The sequence below is a fragment of the Megalops cyprinoides genome, chromosome 11, assembly GCF_013368585.1.
Source record: "Megalops cyprinoides isolate fMegCyp1 chromosome 11, fMegCyp1.pri, whole genome shotgun sequence".
Classification (NCBI taxonomy): Eukaryota; Metazoa; Chordata; class Actinopteri; order Elopiformes; family Megalopidae; genus Megalops; species Megalops cyprinoides.
In genome coordinates this window covers 22,741,884-22,759,152 of record NC_050593.1, presented here as the reverse complement: position 1 = coordinate 22,759,152, position 17,269 = coordinate 22,741,884, and the positions used below count along the sequence as shown (strand labels likewise).

The 17,269-nt window shown below is 47.5% G+C and overlaps 1 protein-coding gene across 10 annotated transcripts in view; it reads right to left on the bottom strand.

Annotated features, from left to right (window-relative positions):
- The window catches only part of mycbp2 (MYC binding protein 2), an 86,506-nt gene that overhangs the window by 44,086 nt on the left and 25,151 nt on the right, over positions 1 to 17,269 (bottom strand). For 9 of the 10 annotated variants that reach the window (XM_036540129.1, XM_036540131.1, XM_036540134.1 and 6 more), the window contains exons 9-27: positions 16,913 to 16,986; positions 13,811 to 13,949; positions 12,871 to 12,947; positions 10,893 to 11,097; positions 10,374 to 10,538; positions 9,466 to 9,624; positions 8,694 to 8,898; positions 7,320 to 7,465; positions 6,657 to 6,743; positions 5,759 to 5,866; positions 3,699 to 3,818; positions 3,057 to 3,138; positions 2,822 to 2,939; positions 2,355 to 2,559; positions 2,094 to 2,247; positions 1,711 to 1,883; positions 1,173 to 1,298; positions 839 to 966; positions 564 to 655 (exon numbers count right to left, since the gene is read on the bottom strand). In XM_036540129.1, the coding sequence (XP_036396022.1) occupies positions 564 to 655; positions 839 to 966; positions 1,173 to 1,298; positions 1,711 to 1,883; positions 2,094 to 2,247; positions 2,355 to 2,559; positions 2,822 to 2,939; positions 3,057 to 3,138; positions 3,699 to 3,818; positions 5,759 to 5,866; positions 6,657 to 6,743; positions 7,320 to 7,465; positions 8,694 to 8,898; positions 9,466 to 9,624; positions 10,374 to 10,538; positions 10,893 to 11,097; positions 12,871 to 12,947; positions 13,811 to 13,949; positions 16,913 to 16,986 (2,563 nt within the window). The remainder of the gene's footprint in view (positions 1 to 563; positions 656 to 838; positions 967 to 1,172; positions 1,299 to 1,710; positions 1,884 to 2,093; positions 2,248 to 2,354; positions 2,560 to 2,821; positions 2,940 to 3,056; positions 3,139 to 3,698; positions 3,819 to 5,758; positions 5,867 to 6,656; positions 6,744 to 7,319; positions 7,466 to 8,693; positions 8,899 to 9,465; positions 9,625 to 10,373; positions 10,539 to 10,892; positions 11,098 to 12,870; positions 12,948 to 13,810; positions 13,950 to 16,912; positions 16,987 to 17,269) is intronic. The other variant, XM_036540133.1, reaches the window with a different exon arrangement.

Here is a 17,269-nt window from a genome sequence, read left to right as displayed (position 1 = left end):
CCTGTTCCACTACTATTCTGCCACCTTGCCACCCATAGCATGCCCCCCTAAGGGGCCTCACAGAGACTGGGAGCAGGCAGCGTTCTCTGTGTGGAGAGCTAAGCTCTGCAGTGCTGCGCTGTGAAGGAGCGGGTGTGTGTCAGATGTGAAGGAGGTGCCGGTCCTGTTAAAGCTAACGGGTTGTCTGTGTGCGGGACCCCGGGGCGCATCCCGCACATGGAGGCAGCTGCAGTGCGTGATAGCAGGATGTGCGAGATGAAGAGGACCACAGCTGTCCTAAAACTGACCGCACATACAGAAGCACACCTACATACACTCTCTCTCTAACACGCACGCACACACACACACGCGCACACACACACATATATATGTGCAATCACACACCTGCATCGGGGTGTGCATAGCGACACAAGCACAGACACACAATCACACAACCGCACACAGAGTAACATACAACATACACCAACGCTTACTGCTGGTTATATTCTGCAAGTGACAATAATCTTCACCAAGCCCTGTTTCTTAGCCCTGAATGCTTTGTAGGCTCTTCTCGTGTTGTTTACCTGGCAGCACAGTCATAGGCAAGGACATCCGTCTCGGCCAGGAGATCCCCATCTGTCTCATGGTCTCCCCCATCTGGCCCCAGTTCAAACAGCTGTAAAATGAGAGACAACTATTAACCAAGGCCTAGCTCATACCCAAAGTACAGACCACATCAATAAACATGCCTCATTGAGAGACAGCAGGAGCTTGTGGCCGATAGAAACTTGAGTATGGAAAGGGCTAAATCCCTCCCCTGATATCTTCTATGGCGGATGAAGCAGGACGAGGACCTCACCTTTATTTTGGCGGTGTACTCCCCCCGGCCCCCAAACAGACCGAGCCCCCCCAGCAGGATGTCGGCATCGGCGCAGAAGCGGATGGCTTCCACAGAGTGGGCGGAGTAACCCCAGCCACCCCCGTGACCTGGAGCGAAACACACCGCGACGATGTCATCACATCGCACAAACTTAACCAGCGATGAGACCATTCTCAGTAATGCACTCAGACCTCAGAGCACGTGAACACAATCAAACAGAACCTGAGGGGAGCAGCAGGAAAACGAGTGGATGGCCCCACCCATTGCCTACAATGTGACCAAGCAGTGCTGAAAGGTCAGCGTGCCCACTTACTCTCAAAACGGTTGACCACGCTGTAGTCCTCCTTGGAATAAACCTTTAAGACGGCCTGCGTCTCCTCCTCTGTGCTTGCCACGCCCATCTTCAGGTCCTGCATGGCGGCCAGCGTGTCCAGGCACCCTGCGGAGGCACATCCATCACGTTAGCCGTGCGACACAGTCAATGGCTGTGCTCATATGAGCACCACTGCTCCTCACGGCAGTGGCTTTTATGCACACTGGAGCCCCAACAGCTACACAGACACAAATATGGAGCTCACTGCTGATAAGCACCTCCAGCTTAGCAAAACTTTACCTCTAATTGTACTTGTGCTTTTAATTGGAGCCTGAAATTATCGTTACCTCCTGAAAAGTATTTGAAAGTGAACTCGAGGGAAAGTGATTAGCTGGATGAACTGAGCGTGCATTAAGTCAATGGCCCTTACGAGGCAGACTAACGAACGCCTGCAGACACAGCTGCCCGAGCGAGCGTCTGTGAGAGCCTGCGCGAGAGTGAGGCTCCGTGTCCCGGGGGCCCGGCGGGGAGCTCGTACCCAGGATGTGCAGGGCGCCGTGGGAGCGGGTGGTGGTGGCGTGGGAGCCGGAGGGCAGCGCCAGCTCGGGGCTCAGGATGCTGCAGCGCGTCTGGATGTCGGAGGCGGAGGGCATGCGGGCGTCCGCTATCACCGCGTTGTAGCAGCACATCTCCCGCGTCGCCGGCAGGAACCTGGGGACGACAGGGGAGGGTGTCTGACGGACTGGGCTAACGGGAGCCAGCGAAAACTACTGTCCACAACAGGGCAGCCAGCATCCCTTACTCTTGCCTCGAATAAACACAACCAGGCAAAAAAAAAGATCATACAAGGAATTTTCCTAGTTGAAGAGAGGTCAAGAGGGTTAAGCAAGACAGCGGAGGAGTGTAAGAGCATGGACCCACCTCCAGATGACATCGTACACAGGGTCCAGGCAGAGGCCGAAGCCCTGCAGGTCCTCCTGCTCAGAGTCATTGAAGGTCCTGCAGCTGCCGTCCGTCTTGTTGATCAGCAGGCATTTGAAGGGTGGAGGCTCAGAGACGGAGGTGGGGACCAAACCTGGGGAAACACACATAAAGCTCACTTCACCAAAAGCACACAGATCGCCAGTCCTCTTCAACAGAGTAACAAAATTTGACTAAGGCCAGTGAGGGCTGGGCTTTCACCGATGATGTGCTTGCTGGCAAAGATCTCGGAGGTGGCCAGCACGTGGGAGTTGATCAGGGCCTCGTCGATCCTCAGGAAGGTCTGGTCTCCACTCGCCCCGATCCAAGTGGCTTTGCGCCCGTATTTGGCCCCGATGTTGGGCATGGGCGAGGGCCTGGCGTTCCAGTAGGGCGTGTCAAGAATGGGCCGGCCCAGCTGCCCTTTCTGCAGAAAGATCACATGTCAGACACACCTCTCCACTTCCTCTCTGACTCCAACAGTAACACAGGAGAGACAACCCCTTATGGAGGCAATATTATTACATGATATTTTCACCCTTATGGTAGGCATGTGAATATACTTTAAATTCACTTTAGATCACTCCAAAGCTGCTGAAAGAATGCTACTGTTGGACTCAAACAATACAAATCTGCAGAGGCAGAGAGAATTTGCAGGAATTCCCCTGGTGAGGAGGGGTTTTCCGTACCGAGAAGCTCCCGAAGGTGAACACCTGCCCGTCGATCAGCAGCACTGCAGTGTGGTTACTCCCTGCTGTCACCTGGATGCTGGGCCCTGGCAGAGCCTGCACCAGAGTAGGAGACCCCCTGTGGGAAACAAACAAAGAGTCAGACTGTCTGATCCAGAGGAAGAGAGGTCAGCCAGAAGGCATTCGTGTGTGTTTGTGTGTGTGTTTGTCTGAGTCCATGTGACTGCCTGCTTACCTGGAGTTGACGTCTCCGTGCCCCAGCTGGCCATGTTGGCCGTAGCCAAAGGTGTAGACATCTCCATTCTCCATCAGCACCACTGCACGACAGAAGAGGGGACCAATGATTCACACCAGCCCACGCGGAATTGCTAACGTATCAAATATTTCAGGCTTATCCTCACTCCGTCACTGTTTACGGAAACAATGATGACTGCTCTGCGTTCGTGGCCATGGGAATGGGAAGACCTTTTTATTCAAGGTTCTTTAAAACTGGGCTTGGGCTTCATCTCACTGCGAAAAACATTTCTGTTGCTCATATTTGGAAAAAATTCCTTGTGGTCATTTGTATTTAAGAATTAGGTTTTTTTTTTTTTTTTTTTTTTAATTTTGAAGCTGACCTCAGTGTTTTCACAGACCTCAGATCACTTGTGATCATGATGGAGAATGTTTTTCAAAGAGACTCTTCACTCGGTCAAACTGACTAAGACTATCTTTTGAAGGGGTCCATTCATTTAGTTTTAGTTTATTTGGGCTCCTTTCCAATTTGATTGCTGGTGTTGACCGCACAGCATAGCATAACAGCGCCTATATGGTAGAGCTCCACGCTCAGAGCGGGACACGGGAGAGAGACGTCGCGTGCGGGGGGGGGCTGACGTACCGGAATGGTGGAAACCGCAGCTGACCTGCACGGCCCGCAGCTCACAGTCGAATCGCACCGCCCCGGGGGGGTAGGTGGTGATCTTGCTGGCGTCTTTGTCCCCCCGCTCACTGCTGCCATCTACAAAGCAGAGCAGAGTCAGACACAGCTGCAGTAGCTGCAGTGGCTGTAGTGGAGAGGGGAGGATTGTGGGAGAAAAGGGGAGGAAAGTGGGCACATCTGTATCCTCAGGGCAGGAACCAGCGTCTGACACCTGGAGAGAGAAGTGCACTCTGTGCACTGAGAAGCACAGGCTGGGGCAGGGAGTGTAGGTCAATGGAAAAGGGGGAGTCTCAACTCAACTGCTCACAGCAGAGTCCTGTTTGCATTACAACACATATGTGCCTCCACTCATGATTAGGATGGTTACCTGCCTAGTAAGCTAGATAAGCTATCTTGGTAATTTTCTTTGTGATAGTATAGTAAAAAAAAATCATGGCCTCTTGGAGCCATACACTGCCCAGGAAAAACCATTCCACAGGAGTGCCTACTTATACATTCTAATTAGTTTGATTTGAATTGCATGTGCTCAATCAAAGTCTCAACATTGAGGCAAGGGCATAATTTACATCCCCCATATTGCAGGTAGTCTGGTTGACTATTTCTGGTTGAACTGAACAAAGATCGCACACCTTGTGTTTGGAAAGCTGGTCTTGCTACAGAGATTAATAAACACAATGTCACAGACACCTTTTTTCATGAATAGCAGTTATTTCATCAAACAATGTCATTTCATCAATAAACTCAACAATGCAAGACAGCACTCACATCCAATGCGGTAGCATGCTGATTAATTTTGGGGAGGGAATATCAAGGCATATGCAGAATTTTAATGGAGGGCCACACTAACGCTCTTTGTAGGGTGCTCCACATGCAACGCATGAACAATAGAGGGTGTATTTCAGAGCTTTCAGAGAGCAACACTGAAAATGGGGTGCCATTTCACAGCTATCGCACATAAAACCTACTTGTTCCCATTGCGCTATGCTCATTGTTCGATTCGGTTTCCTACTTGACAGCTGCTTTGAGAACAGCCAATCAGGAGCCGTGTTTCAGAGGTGAGCGTGACCATCCACACAAGCTAAGCGTATGAGAAGCAGCGACAACCACACAGCACACAGTGACCCACTGTAAACAACATCATGCCTTGGAATGCACAAGGAGGCAACTTTCCATTCTTCTCACCTTCAGTGCCAGCACACAGGTAAAGGGAAACGAGAGGGAGGGAAAGTTCCTTGGGGAAGATGTTGCAGGTGTAACCAGTGGCTATATTGGCATTTGCAGGAGGTGCGACTTCGTTTGAGAGAGCTTCTTCTGCCTCTGAGAGGTCTGCGTCCATATGAATATGAATGTTCTTCAGCATGTATGAAAATATTCACTCTAGCTCACAGTGTGCAGTCAATTATTTGGTGATAAAACCCAGGAGATAAAAAATATAATGAAATCTACAATCCTACTGCGTTTTTCCCAATATAACCACAGGATACCATTCACTGTTTACTACCGGTTTTAAATCTGTGACGACTGGTAATTCCTGACTAAATCATGTACTGCTCTTTGCGACCTCAGACCTTCTAACCTGCTCCTTCTAAAAGTGTGGGATGTTAAAATACCAAGTACCTATTCAGTGGTAATTTGTGTGTGTGTGCTCTCCAACTCTAGCATTTTTATTTTGCTTGTGTACAATGCTCACTATCAATTCATAGCAAAGGGGGGCCGCCATAAATCCAGCCTGACTAATGCATTGATTTTTATTTACCGAAAGCACTAGATGCAGCACACGTTGTGATCCAAAGAGCGCCATGTCAGACCAGGGGAGGAATTAACACAATGGACATTACTCTCTCTCTCTCCCCCCACGGGTGCGTTCGGTTTTAATGAACCCAAGAGAGCCATCTCTCCTCTGAGTGAATTTACCCTGAGCAGAGAGCGAGAGGACGGGACAGACGGACGGACGGACGGCCGGAGGGTGAGAGGGGCGGCTCTGCGCCCCTCGGAGCTGTTAACGAAGACCGCAGTACCTTTGTGTTTGTCCCGTTTATGCTTTAGCTGGGCCTGAAGGGGTCTTAGTCTGGCTAGCGCCTGCTCACGCTGGGTCATAAAAATGGGGCCAGGAAAAACAAGGGGGCCTGGGGGAGAAAGACACTTTCACATGCATGGGCAAAGCTCACAAATGGGGTGGGGGGGTGGGGGGGGAAAACACAGTCAACACACACAGGGCAAATCATAAATACATACACAAGCAGAGGAAATCAAACAGTCACCCAGCAACGTGTACTGTACGACCCACACAAACAGCAAAAACAATCTGACACATTTGACGGGCTGGATGTTATGCTTGGACGATTTGAGCCGTTGCCAATTAACTTCAGTTTTTTTTTTTTTCCCCAAAAGGGAAGTGCTGCAGTACAGGAACAACTGTGAGTGTTGGGAGGATTCAGAAGCACTGTCTCACGACGGAAGTCAGTGTTATTTCGTTTTTAGATGTGTGGCGTGATTGGTAGTGAAAATATATGACTAATCTCTGCTCTGTGCCTACACAAAGAGGAATTCCCAGGGTGAAGAAGGGATGCAGCCCAACAGAAAAAGGAGCAACTGAATCACGTAGCCATGAAAGAACAGGTCTGCCCTGATAACACAGATCAATGTGTCAGCTTCAGCAGTCTGACTAAGTCCCCGTTCAACCGTTTATTCGGAAATGTTACAAGCGCTCTGATGTTAAAGAGCAGCACCACCTGCCACCAGAAGAGCAGCGAAGGTTCTAAGCCTGTACGAGAGGGCAGTATTGCTGTAACAGTAAGTAATGGTGCTGAGACAGTGCTGTAACAGTGCTGAAACAGCGGTAATGTCGCTGAAACAGTGCTGTTCCCTGAGAGAGCCCGCCCGCTCGGCCTCGGGACCCTGCCACGGGGGCCGTACCTCGGCCCTCCTCCAGCCGGTGCCTGCGGTTGATCCGCTGCCGTTTCTCCTCCTGCCGGATCTGGATGTGCTCCTCAATATTCACGCCTGGAGGGGGAGGGACAGGCACAGCTGAAATAAAAACGGTCGGAGGATTTTTGGGCCAAAAGGGGGGACAAACAGAACAGACAAGATGAGTGACAGGGATGGGGCAATGGGTTCGCGGAGACAAACAGGAAATGTGACCTTTTGAACGCTCTGCGTTATCACTGTGGCGGCTGGCTTAAGAGACTGATGAACTTAGTACTGCTATGACATGGAATGGCTGACAGAATCGAGGATGGAAATTCACAGCTCTACATGTGATGCAATATGGCAATGAAACTAAACTCAAGCATTAAAAACATGCCTTGGAATCCACCTGAAGTATGATCAGAAGTTTACCTTATAACTAAATACGTTTATATAAATGGATGAATGGAGTAATAAATGTGAATTTTCTGGGAAAAAAAGTCAGTAAGCATTCTAAAATAGGCTCCAGGGAAAGCTTTTAATTGGACATATCAAGTAAACACACACACTCAAAAGCCAAACAAAAAAAGATGTATAAATGCCTGGCAGTGTCAACCAAACTCTTTCTCTGGGGCTGTTTTCTCACTGAGCAGTTTCTGAGTAGGTCTCTACCTAAAAGCAGGTCTAGTGGTATCATCTCCTTGACGGCGTCGAAGATGCCCCTCTGCCTGGCCTCCTGTCCGTCCAGCTCCCGGGCGCAGGCCTTGCAGCAGCCGCAGGCGGAGCAGCCGGACTCCCCCGACCCGCAGCCGCAGATCCTGCAGACGGAGCAGACGCAGCGTTGACGTCAGCTTGTAGCACAGGGCAGGCGCTCTCTGACGCTGCGCGGACGCTCCTTTCCACGCCGCACAGACGTTTCCTCTAGTTCTGCGCAATCCTTCTCACACTGTGCACTGATGCTTACATTACATTACATTATTGGCATTTAGCAATGCTCTTATCCAAAGCAACTTACATAGGTTACATTTTTTTTTTTTTACCTGTTACCCATTTATACAGCTGGATATTTACTGAGGCAATTCTGGGTTAAGCATCTTGCCCAAGGGTACAACAGCAGTGCCCCAGCGGGGAATCGAACTGGCAACCTTTCAGTTACGAGTCCTGCTCCTTACCACTGCGCTACACTGACGCTCTGCCACCCCTGCTTACTGTAACAGTAAGCGTCCAGTCAGGTTGTGACACCCCCACTGCACAAACACTCAAACTGTGCAGACACTGAAACTGCAGACAGGTTTGCAGTGCTTGCTACCGGGAGAACAAGCTGGGCTGGTATCCTTAACAGATTTACACAGGCTTGGCAGAGACAGACTTTAATAAGCAAACAGGAAAGCCTATCACTTCATTACATTATTGCTGTTTAAATATTTACTTTTGATAACTGGTGAATACAGTCATGTGCCCTCTTCTGCCTTGTAATGATACACAATACCAAGCCTATTTGTTTTAGGCTGCTATGGCAGCAGTCACAACTCCAGGCACTTCAACAGTTATCACACTTTGTTTCTGCAGTGCTGCCAGACTGAACAAGCCGTGAACAGAAACATTCTCAGGAGTTTTTACAGGGCAGAGCTAATAGGTTTATATACCGCATTGTTCCAAAAGCATACGATAGACAAGGCCTCTGCGCCAGTTTAACTGTGTGTTGGCCAGTACCTACTGCATGATATTCCATTGTTAAACTGTGTCATGTAAAGAAAGTGTCTCAGATGTGCAAGGATATAGTGTATAAGGTATAGCATGTAACAGTGCTGTGCAAAGATACTTTTGGTACTTTGAGTACGATAGTGTGTCAGGATGTACTGTGTAAGTATGGTGTATAAAGACACAGGTTGTAAGGATGTCTTGTCTAGCAATATAGTGCACAACACCATATAGTGCACAAGCTGTGTAAAGAGGCAGTGTTGAAGGATATACTGTGTAACAGTGTGGTGCAGAACAGCACGGTGTGTAAAAATGCGGTGTGTTAGGATGTACTGTGTAGCTCACCCTCCAGGAACTCGGTCAGGCCTGCCGCTGCTCACACAGCTGGCCCCGTAGCCAGTGCAGTCCCCGCACACGGTGCACACCATGCACTGGTCCAGCTTCCACTTGTGCATCCCCGGCTGGCACATCAGAGACTTCTCCTCCTTGTCCTCCAGCTCCTCCTCAAGGTCCTCATCCATCGCCGTGGCCATGTTCTCCACTCCAAACCCTGCAGCGGGCACACATTACATCCCATCACATTATTTATTCAGCAGACATGCTCACCCAGGGCAGTTTACGGGTTTACATAGTTGATTTGTAAAAAAAATAAACAGTTTATACAAATGGATATTCCATAAAGCAATTTAGGTTAAGTATCTTTCTCAAGGGCACAACATCAGTATCACACCCTAGATTCAAACTTTAGGCTAACAACCTCAGGCTAACACTCCCGAACAACAAAACAACAAATATACTCTATGAATTGGCAACTGTAGTAAAAAACCGCTCAAGCCTTAACAATATGTAGGGCACGGGGCCCAGGAGGACTCTCCTCAGCTGTACCCGTTCTGTGTTCACTGTAGAGTAGCACAGGGCTTAGTAGCTAAAATCCCTAACAGGAACACAGCAGGTGGATCCTAATTCAAAATCAGTTCCCAGCCCTGAGTGTCTACCCAGAATTCACTCATCACCCACAGGTTTCAACCCATCTGCACTTGAATAGACATAACAATGGCCGCTTGCATTACATACATGTGCTGCTGCACAGAGCGTCCTGTTTAAGTGAAGCGCTTACCTTTCCCCGCCTGGCTCATGGCCCCTGTGTCTCGGCCGCACTGGCCCTTGTTGTTCACCCCAAACGTCCACACCTCTCCACTTTTGGTCAGGACACAGGTGTGGGCCTTCCCCATGGCTACCTGAGTTACGAAGTGACCCTTCAGGTCTGTAACCTGGCCTGGAGGGGCACAGAGGAGAGGGGGGGGCATTAGCATTCTTGCACCAATACCATCTACTGTCAAAAGCAAGCCAGACTAAGGATCATCACAATGAACTGGAGACAGTTTTCCACCAACACTCACAATTTAAACCACAGGACTAAAAAAACACTCTGATGCATTCAGAGCATTCAGAATAATTCCAGATCTGTTCAGCTGTAGACTGATACGCTAAAGACATGAGTGTTTGTGAGTGTTAGTGCGTGTGGGCTAAATTTTCAGGCATGGAGTTATGTGGACTCATTGCAGGTGACTTGGCGGTATGAGTCCAATCTGCTTGAGAGTGTAAATGGAAATAACCTAGTTGTGCCCTTTGCATCTTGCATTCAGGTGTGATAAAAGAACTGAGCACTGGCCAGGTCTGTAGGGAATGTGAAGCTACTTATCTGAATGTCTGTGCTGGGTAGCTGTTGGAGTGCCAAAACATCTATGCCTTCAAGATGAAAAATACTCGCACATCGCACAAGAGACATTTCTGTTTGTCAAGATCTATTTTTAGAGATGCAACAGTGCAGTTACTCTGATCTTTACAGCATGGCTTGACAGCGAATTAAAAATTCTTCCCTAAAATAGTAAAATCGTTCTTGAAACATTTCTTCAAAGCATTGGGGTCATTGATATGCATGGAGGAGTGTGCTGCTTCAGTGTGGATGATGTCATGCCGATGTGTCAGATGCTGCGCCTGAGCTCTCAGGCCACTCCCACTCACAGGTGCTGTCGCTGTAAACGGCGTCCTTCCCGAACATGTAGAGCTCCCCGTCCTTGGTGACGATGCTGCTGCTGCCGTTGTTGCAGGCCGTGTACACCGCCGTCTTGGTCTCCAGCTTGATCATCTTCTTGGGCTTGTAGGGCTTCGGCTGTCTCCTGCTCTTTGCTAGCAAGGTAAAACATATCAGACGGTTTACTTACAAGGGTTCTCGCTGCCTTGGGGTTCAGTAACTAAGGTGCAGTGCTGTGATCTAATAACTTCTCCGGGAGAAGAACTAGGGGCCGCAACAAACTCGCAAATCATAAAGTTTGCCAACAAGAGAATATGAAGGTCTATTGGCTTAGGGGCCAAACCTACTGAACACTTTCAACGCTTGCATTTACAAGTGAAAATAAGGCAACAGCCATAGCCACTGGCAGCATGTCAGTCATGACGCATCAAGGTTTTCATGAGATTCAATGCCTTAGTCAGACTAGCTATGACTACTGATTATTGTGTCTCCGATATAGATGGGCGTACTTGACTCCCCGTCCTCGCCCTTGCTGGCGGAGCCCGTGAAGAACACGCTGCCGTCCTCAGCCACCAGCAGCGCGTGTGAGCCATCGTGTCCCACGGAGAACTGCACGATCTTGGGTGACTTGGTGACTGGCAGCTCCACCCACTTCCCTGCAGATGGCCCGCCCTGTTTGATGCCCAGGCTCTGGTACTTCCCTGTGTAGTAGATCTAAGGAGGGGAGAGAGGAGTGGGATTCTGGGTAGCTGTACCATGCACACAAATCCATGTAAGAAGATCTCAAAGGGCACTATTGCTGAACGTAGCATTACTATGAGGGAAATTGGTAAACAGTACCAATAATACTGTATCTTCCCAAGACAAGGAAAACCTGTATATTTAACACTTTGTTTTAGCTGTACAGAGTGAACATACAAAGAGCACTCAACAGCCTTTAACTGTGACATTCTGCCTTAAGCCACTTGCTACATACACTCCTCCCCCTCTCTTCCTTCTCAGCAACCTGACGGTACCAAGTTAATATGGCAATAACATTTCTCATGATTATGATTTATTATGATTCAAATGGGACTATAATTCCCACACTGTGACTATCCACAAGCTTCCTATATTCTTGCACACCACTGTCTATTTGTAATATTATGATAAACAGCTCCCCTCTTAACCTGGAGCCAAGACAGTGTAGGCCTTTCACTGGGAGTGGACAGCTACTGTTATAGTGGTGTACAGGTGCAAGGTGTTGACCCACAGATCCACGTTTCTGCCCTATTAGCCGTCTACATTTACTCAGTAATTGAAACCAAAGCTCTTTAATGTAAGTGGTCCTGGGTGAGTATAAGCCTTCTCCTGCAGAATGAGAGCCCAGACAACAGACCCAGCTTTCTGGCGAAGGTTTTTACCCTCCTCACTAGCTATGGATAATCTCTGGACAACACTGACGCCTTTTCAATAACATACCAGCCTGGGTCCTGTCTCCACACGAAAACACACACAGACACACACTCCTGGCTCAGTGCGTGTCTGACCAATCCTCTCCAAAGCCCAGAGACAGAAACTCCACCCCAGTGAGTTGTCAGTCAGAGCTCGTCAGCAAGAGCAACCGCTCGTGTATCACCTGAGCCTCTTCGCCAGGCCTGGCACAGAGCTCATTAATCATTCATTCGGGCGCAGCTATAAAAATGGCTCAGTGCTTCTCTCTGCATGTTTGGCTTGCTTTGTCTTCCTCTGGAACTACAGCGGTGGCTCCCTGCTAAGCTGGATGGATGGTATAATCAAATTACTTGCAGTTATTTAAGCATGTAACTTGCTCCATGAGCTGGCTGAACTGCCTCTCGCCTTGGGTGAGGAGGTGGCTTTGTGAGGGCCTCTGTGCTGTGTGGACAAGGCATGTTCACACCTCATCACTGCCAGCCTGTGCGGAGTCGAGACCTGCAGTTAACCTCATCGCACAGTCCCAAGGATCGGAACACGTGTTTCAATGCTGTTTGTCTGCCTGTACTGTTTGAATTCAGTGGAGAAATCCCTGCGCAGTTAATTCAGTTTGCTGAACCTTAGTTATAGCAAACTTTAAACAGACCAGCCCAAATCTGTCAACAAAGAAGTACCACTGTCTTGGTAACTATGCTGTACTGTTATATTCAACTATATATAGACGCACATTTCTTGTTTTGGCTTTTACTTACTCTTGTAGGGCGTGTTGTAGATAAACGCAAATCATTTTAATGGAACGACAAAACATTAACTCAAATGTTATTGCACATGTAAGTATTTAAGTTAATATTTCCAAGCCGTACCTTTGGCCATCCTCCAGCACTGCACATAAAGTTGTCCTTGGCACACTGCCAGACACATCTGCTATTCTAGCTGGCAGGCGCCCAGAAGCACCTGTGCAGCATGGCACACCCCTGCCCAGGCCCACATACCACAGTCCCGCCTGCAGTGTGGCAGCCTCAGTGCTTTTCCACAGTCATCTCAAACACATACCTTTCCTGTGGCTGTCTTCATCAGGGCGAACTCCCTGCCAGCTCCCAGCAGTGCGGCCTCCTCATCAAACCCAGTGCCTGAGAAAACACACACACACGTGCGCAAACACACCGAGACACACACACGTAACACATTACACACATACGCACGCACTGGTTAATTAAAGTACCTTACAGTAGCTGGACAACCAGAATCTACAGATACTGCTTGAATCCACCTATCAGTTTTTGCTTTCATTTGTTTTATATGTTACTCATTCTAGGGACATTTGTAAGACAGATAACTAAAATTTTTTGGATCTGGAAAACAAGTGGGATTGAGTAACGCCAACACACAATCTGACAGCACACCAAATCCTCCAGGTGACGTCACTGTTATGACCTCATCATGAAACAGGTCATTGTGACTCACCCGATTGTAACAATATTTCATCAGCAGACTATCGAGGACACAATGCACACAGTGCTGTTTCTCACCCATACATCAGCACAGCCTGTGCCATCACCAGCCTTCATGAATATAGACAGTTCTGAATTACAGCTGAGCCGCGAGCTATAAATCTCAGAATAAATCCACAGAATCAGCACGAAACAGAATGACTGTTTCAACCAACAAAAACCCAATAGAAAAACAGTCAGTGACTAGGCACACAACGTCCTTCAATCATCTGACAGCATTAATGTATGGAAGAGTTTATAATATGGTAAATGGCAGAGTGAGTAAGTGTTCCTAATTAACAGAAACTGTGACAGAGAAATGACCCCCGCATGCACTTGACCATGGCAGAATTCCTGACAGGGAGGGAAAGCAGATGGGGAAGGAGAGGAGAGCAGAGGGGAGGGGGTGGAGTGGTGGCGGTTTAGAGAGGAGAGGATGGGGGGGTAGGGGTGGAGGTTGAGCAGGGAGGGGAGTGGTGGAGGACGTAAGGGGAGGGACTCACTGATAATATGCAGGTCCTTCTCAAGGTCGAAGAGCGAGATCCCGCAGGCATGGAGACACTTTCTAGCCAGTTTCAACTGGAGCTCTTGCTGCAACGCCGGGTCCCGGCTGGTGGCATAGATCCGCACCACAAAGCCATCCTGGGACACCAGACACACAGGGGACAGTCAGTGACAGACCTCCTTACACAACAACATTCACAAGAAATCTTCTCACATTCCAATAGTCTCCTCAAAAACCACACACACCATTGTTTCCTCCAAATATATTAACAGCTACACTGAGCAGAATAATGTCTCCTCACATAATATTCACAACAGTAAACATCAGTAATTCTCCTTAAAAAGGAAGTGCTCCTCTGAGCTACATTTACTGATATACCTCCTCACCTCCCCTCTGGCAAGATCAATGGACATTACTCACACTGGCAGCCATATTGGACCAAAATCAAGACTGTGAATGCAGCAACAAAGATGGCGGCCGCTGAAGTGAATGGCTGAGCAATGAGCTTCACATCTAAATGACACAATAACTCAATAATTGTGGGTTGCAGGAGCCAGGAAAAACCCTGCATCAGTTCAACAGAAAGAGCTACACTTATGGTACAGATGGTTATGACCATAAATTTTATGATGAATTTTTAAGCCGTCTGACCTATTGTATAGCAGACTGCTTTGCTAGCTGGTTGACCATTTTTTAACTGCTGCTTTCATGGCTAGGGTTTTAGATGCACTAACTAATTTTGCATATTATTTAATTCTTACTATAATGTCTCAGAAGAAGATCCCTGGTTTAAACTGTGTCTTAGGTCACTTACATTTGGATTCTGCAATACACCAAGGTGTGAGCTGTCTTATTTTGCGTTCCCTCAGTAACTCCTTGCTCACTAAATATTTTCTGATAAAGAATACATATTATCATATTAACTTAACTACATAATAATAACTAACAGATGTGTGCAGAGTCAAACCTTATTTGGTACATATATGAGTTATATGCGATGTTGAGTCAAACAGTAAATTAAGCTGGTTTATGAACATGCTACTACTGAGCTAAAACATGACAATGGAGAAATGGCATTAAAATGAAAATGAATTAAAATCAGAAAAGAAGGTGGTAGCCTGGCTAGTTAACGATTCTAAATTGAATTTAGTCTCAAAGTTCAGTCTCAATGATAAATGCTGCTGTTGAGTGTGGTTGCAGCTGTTGTCTGTTCATCAGTAGGCCCAAACGTGCACACACCACTGTCATTCAGCAAGCACAACTACATGTTATAACCTTGTTCTTTTTTCTCACAATTGCTCAGTCTTACGTTGTGCCAGTTGTTTATGTTCCAAAAACAATAATTAAGACATCTGAGACATTTAATCAGGTAAGGCTAAGTATTGCACTGTTATTTGTGTGATATTCAAACTGACTGTTACCTGGTGTATCAAACAGCCCAAAGAGGGGCGGTGGATTTTATTACATCTGAGGTGCTCTCAGGACACAGTGACTGGGCAGCACTGTGACATCATTCAGTAAATCAAAGGCTGCATACAGAGCCTTGCTCAAAAGCCAGTATAGCTGCCAAATAAATAAGGTCCATACAAGTGATTCTCAGGCAAGCCTGTCACCTAAACCAGGCAGGGAGCAGGTATACAGATTTAACTAATCATCCTAATCATGACAGCAAGATCGACTCTGACCACCTTGTCTCCTGTTTGGTAAGATCTAGCAGCCTAAGTCTGTCTTGTTAAGTCATTATCGTTTTACAGTTATGTATTACTTATGTGCTATCCATAATGATTTGTGGCTTATTTACTTAAAAAGTGGCTGTTAATTCCAGTTTGATCTAACTTTATTCCACAGGGCTGTGCCCAGTGAAACACTCCCATGGGCTGACAATACCGACAGACAGAACTTGTATGTCACTCCCAGAACGGTGTGCACACTTCAGCTAAAAGATCGAACACGTGGGTCAAAGTGCAAAACAGGGACATTGTAACAGTGGAAGACTACATTTACATCTCCACCTTACTGGAACAGAGAGCTGGTGCTCAGACTCAGGGCTATGAGATCAGCCACGGGGGTGCGATCGAGGCCATTATCGCTGTCACACCGAGACAAAGTGCGGAGTTTTGGTGCAGCAACACAGCGCGCACGTGTGAGTGTGCGGCGAGATGCCCCCTGAGCAGGGCTGACTTGCGCTACGCGGTGCGTGTCCCCGATCCCCGCACATCTCCCGTAGGTGGCCAGAGAGCGCACTCACTGCATCTTCACACTCTCACTTAATCAGCGACTGTTATGCAAATAGCCTCTGAGGCACATATATATATACACATTTCACATCCCCCCTCCGCTCCTCTCCCCTCCCCCCACAGTTTGCATAGTATCTGCTGGTGAAATTAATCCCCAGAGAATTCACACACGGGGTTTTATTGTTCCTCTTGGCGTACCAACGCTGTGACACAGCAGTGTGACTTTCAGCAGAAGGAAAATCACAGAAGCAGAAGTACCCAAGTTACATTTTGCACGCGTGTGAATGTCAGCGCGTGTGTGTGAAACAGAGAATGCAACGCTGAAAATATTGCGTAACCAGGTGTCACACGTTATATATCGAAATATGACGGAGATGGCAAAATAGCTTGCACAGAGAAACTGGTTCTGCCCTGTGTGTTGTATCGCCTGCGTCTCTGGAATGTGAGCTATCTGAACGTCAACAAACCAGATCTGCCTCTTTTTTCTCTCTCGTTCTACAACGCAGTCAGCACTGCAGAGCGCTCTGTGATTGGCTGTATCAGGCTGTCACCTGGCAACTTGGCAAATCCTGCAACAGAGCTAGCCAATGACTGAAAGGAGGCTGTGGAGCTCAGCCAATGAGGATCATTCTTGACACAGTTTTTCTAGTCAAACCACCTGGACTGACACAGCCAGCAGTGTGAGAAAGGTCTAGTCCAGATATGATTTCCCATGAAACAGAGCATTTAACACAACGCTAACTCTTCGAAATGACTGCAAAATCTGAACTACTTGTCTGGCACAAAGTTGGGTAAATGGTTTTAAAAACATTTTTTTTTCAGGTGTAGGCAGATGAAAGGAATGTTTATATGATTTGACTCACGTCTTTACAAGCTGCGATCTGATTGATATATTCTCCATCAGTGAAGACGATGTTCTGTCCGTCTGCTTGGCCACCTTAATCAGAAACAAGACATTAATTTTCTCTGCAACCTCCTTTCCTCTCCTTCAGTCAACAACAGATAATGAACAGTGATAAGTGATAACTACATTACTAATTATGCAATATAGTTACGACATACTTTTGCTTTTTCACAACATACTTTCATTTTATTTATAATCAAGACTGACAGTAATAATATACAAAATTAATATTTTGCAAATACTTGACTTCACAGCCATGCTCCAAGTTATAAATATGCAGTACACAGATGAATTAAATAAACTAAGCAAAAATAAC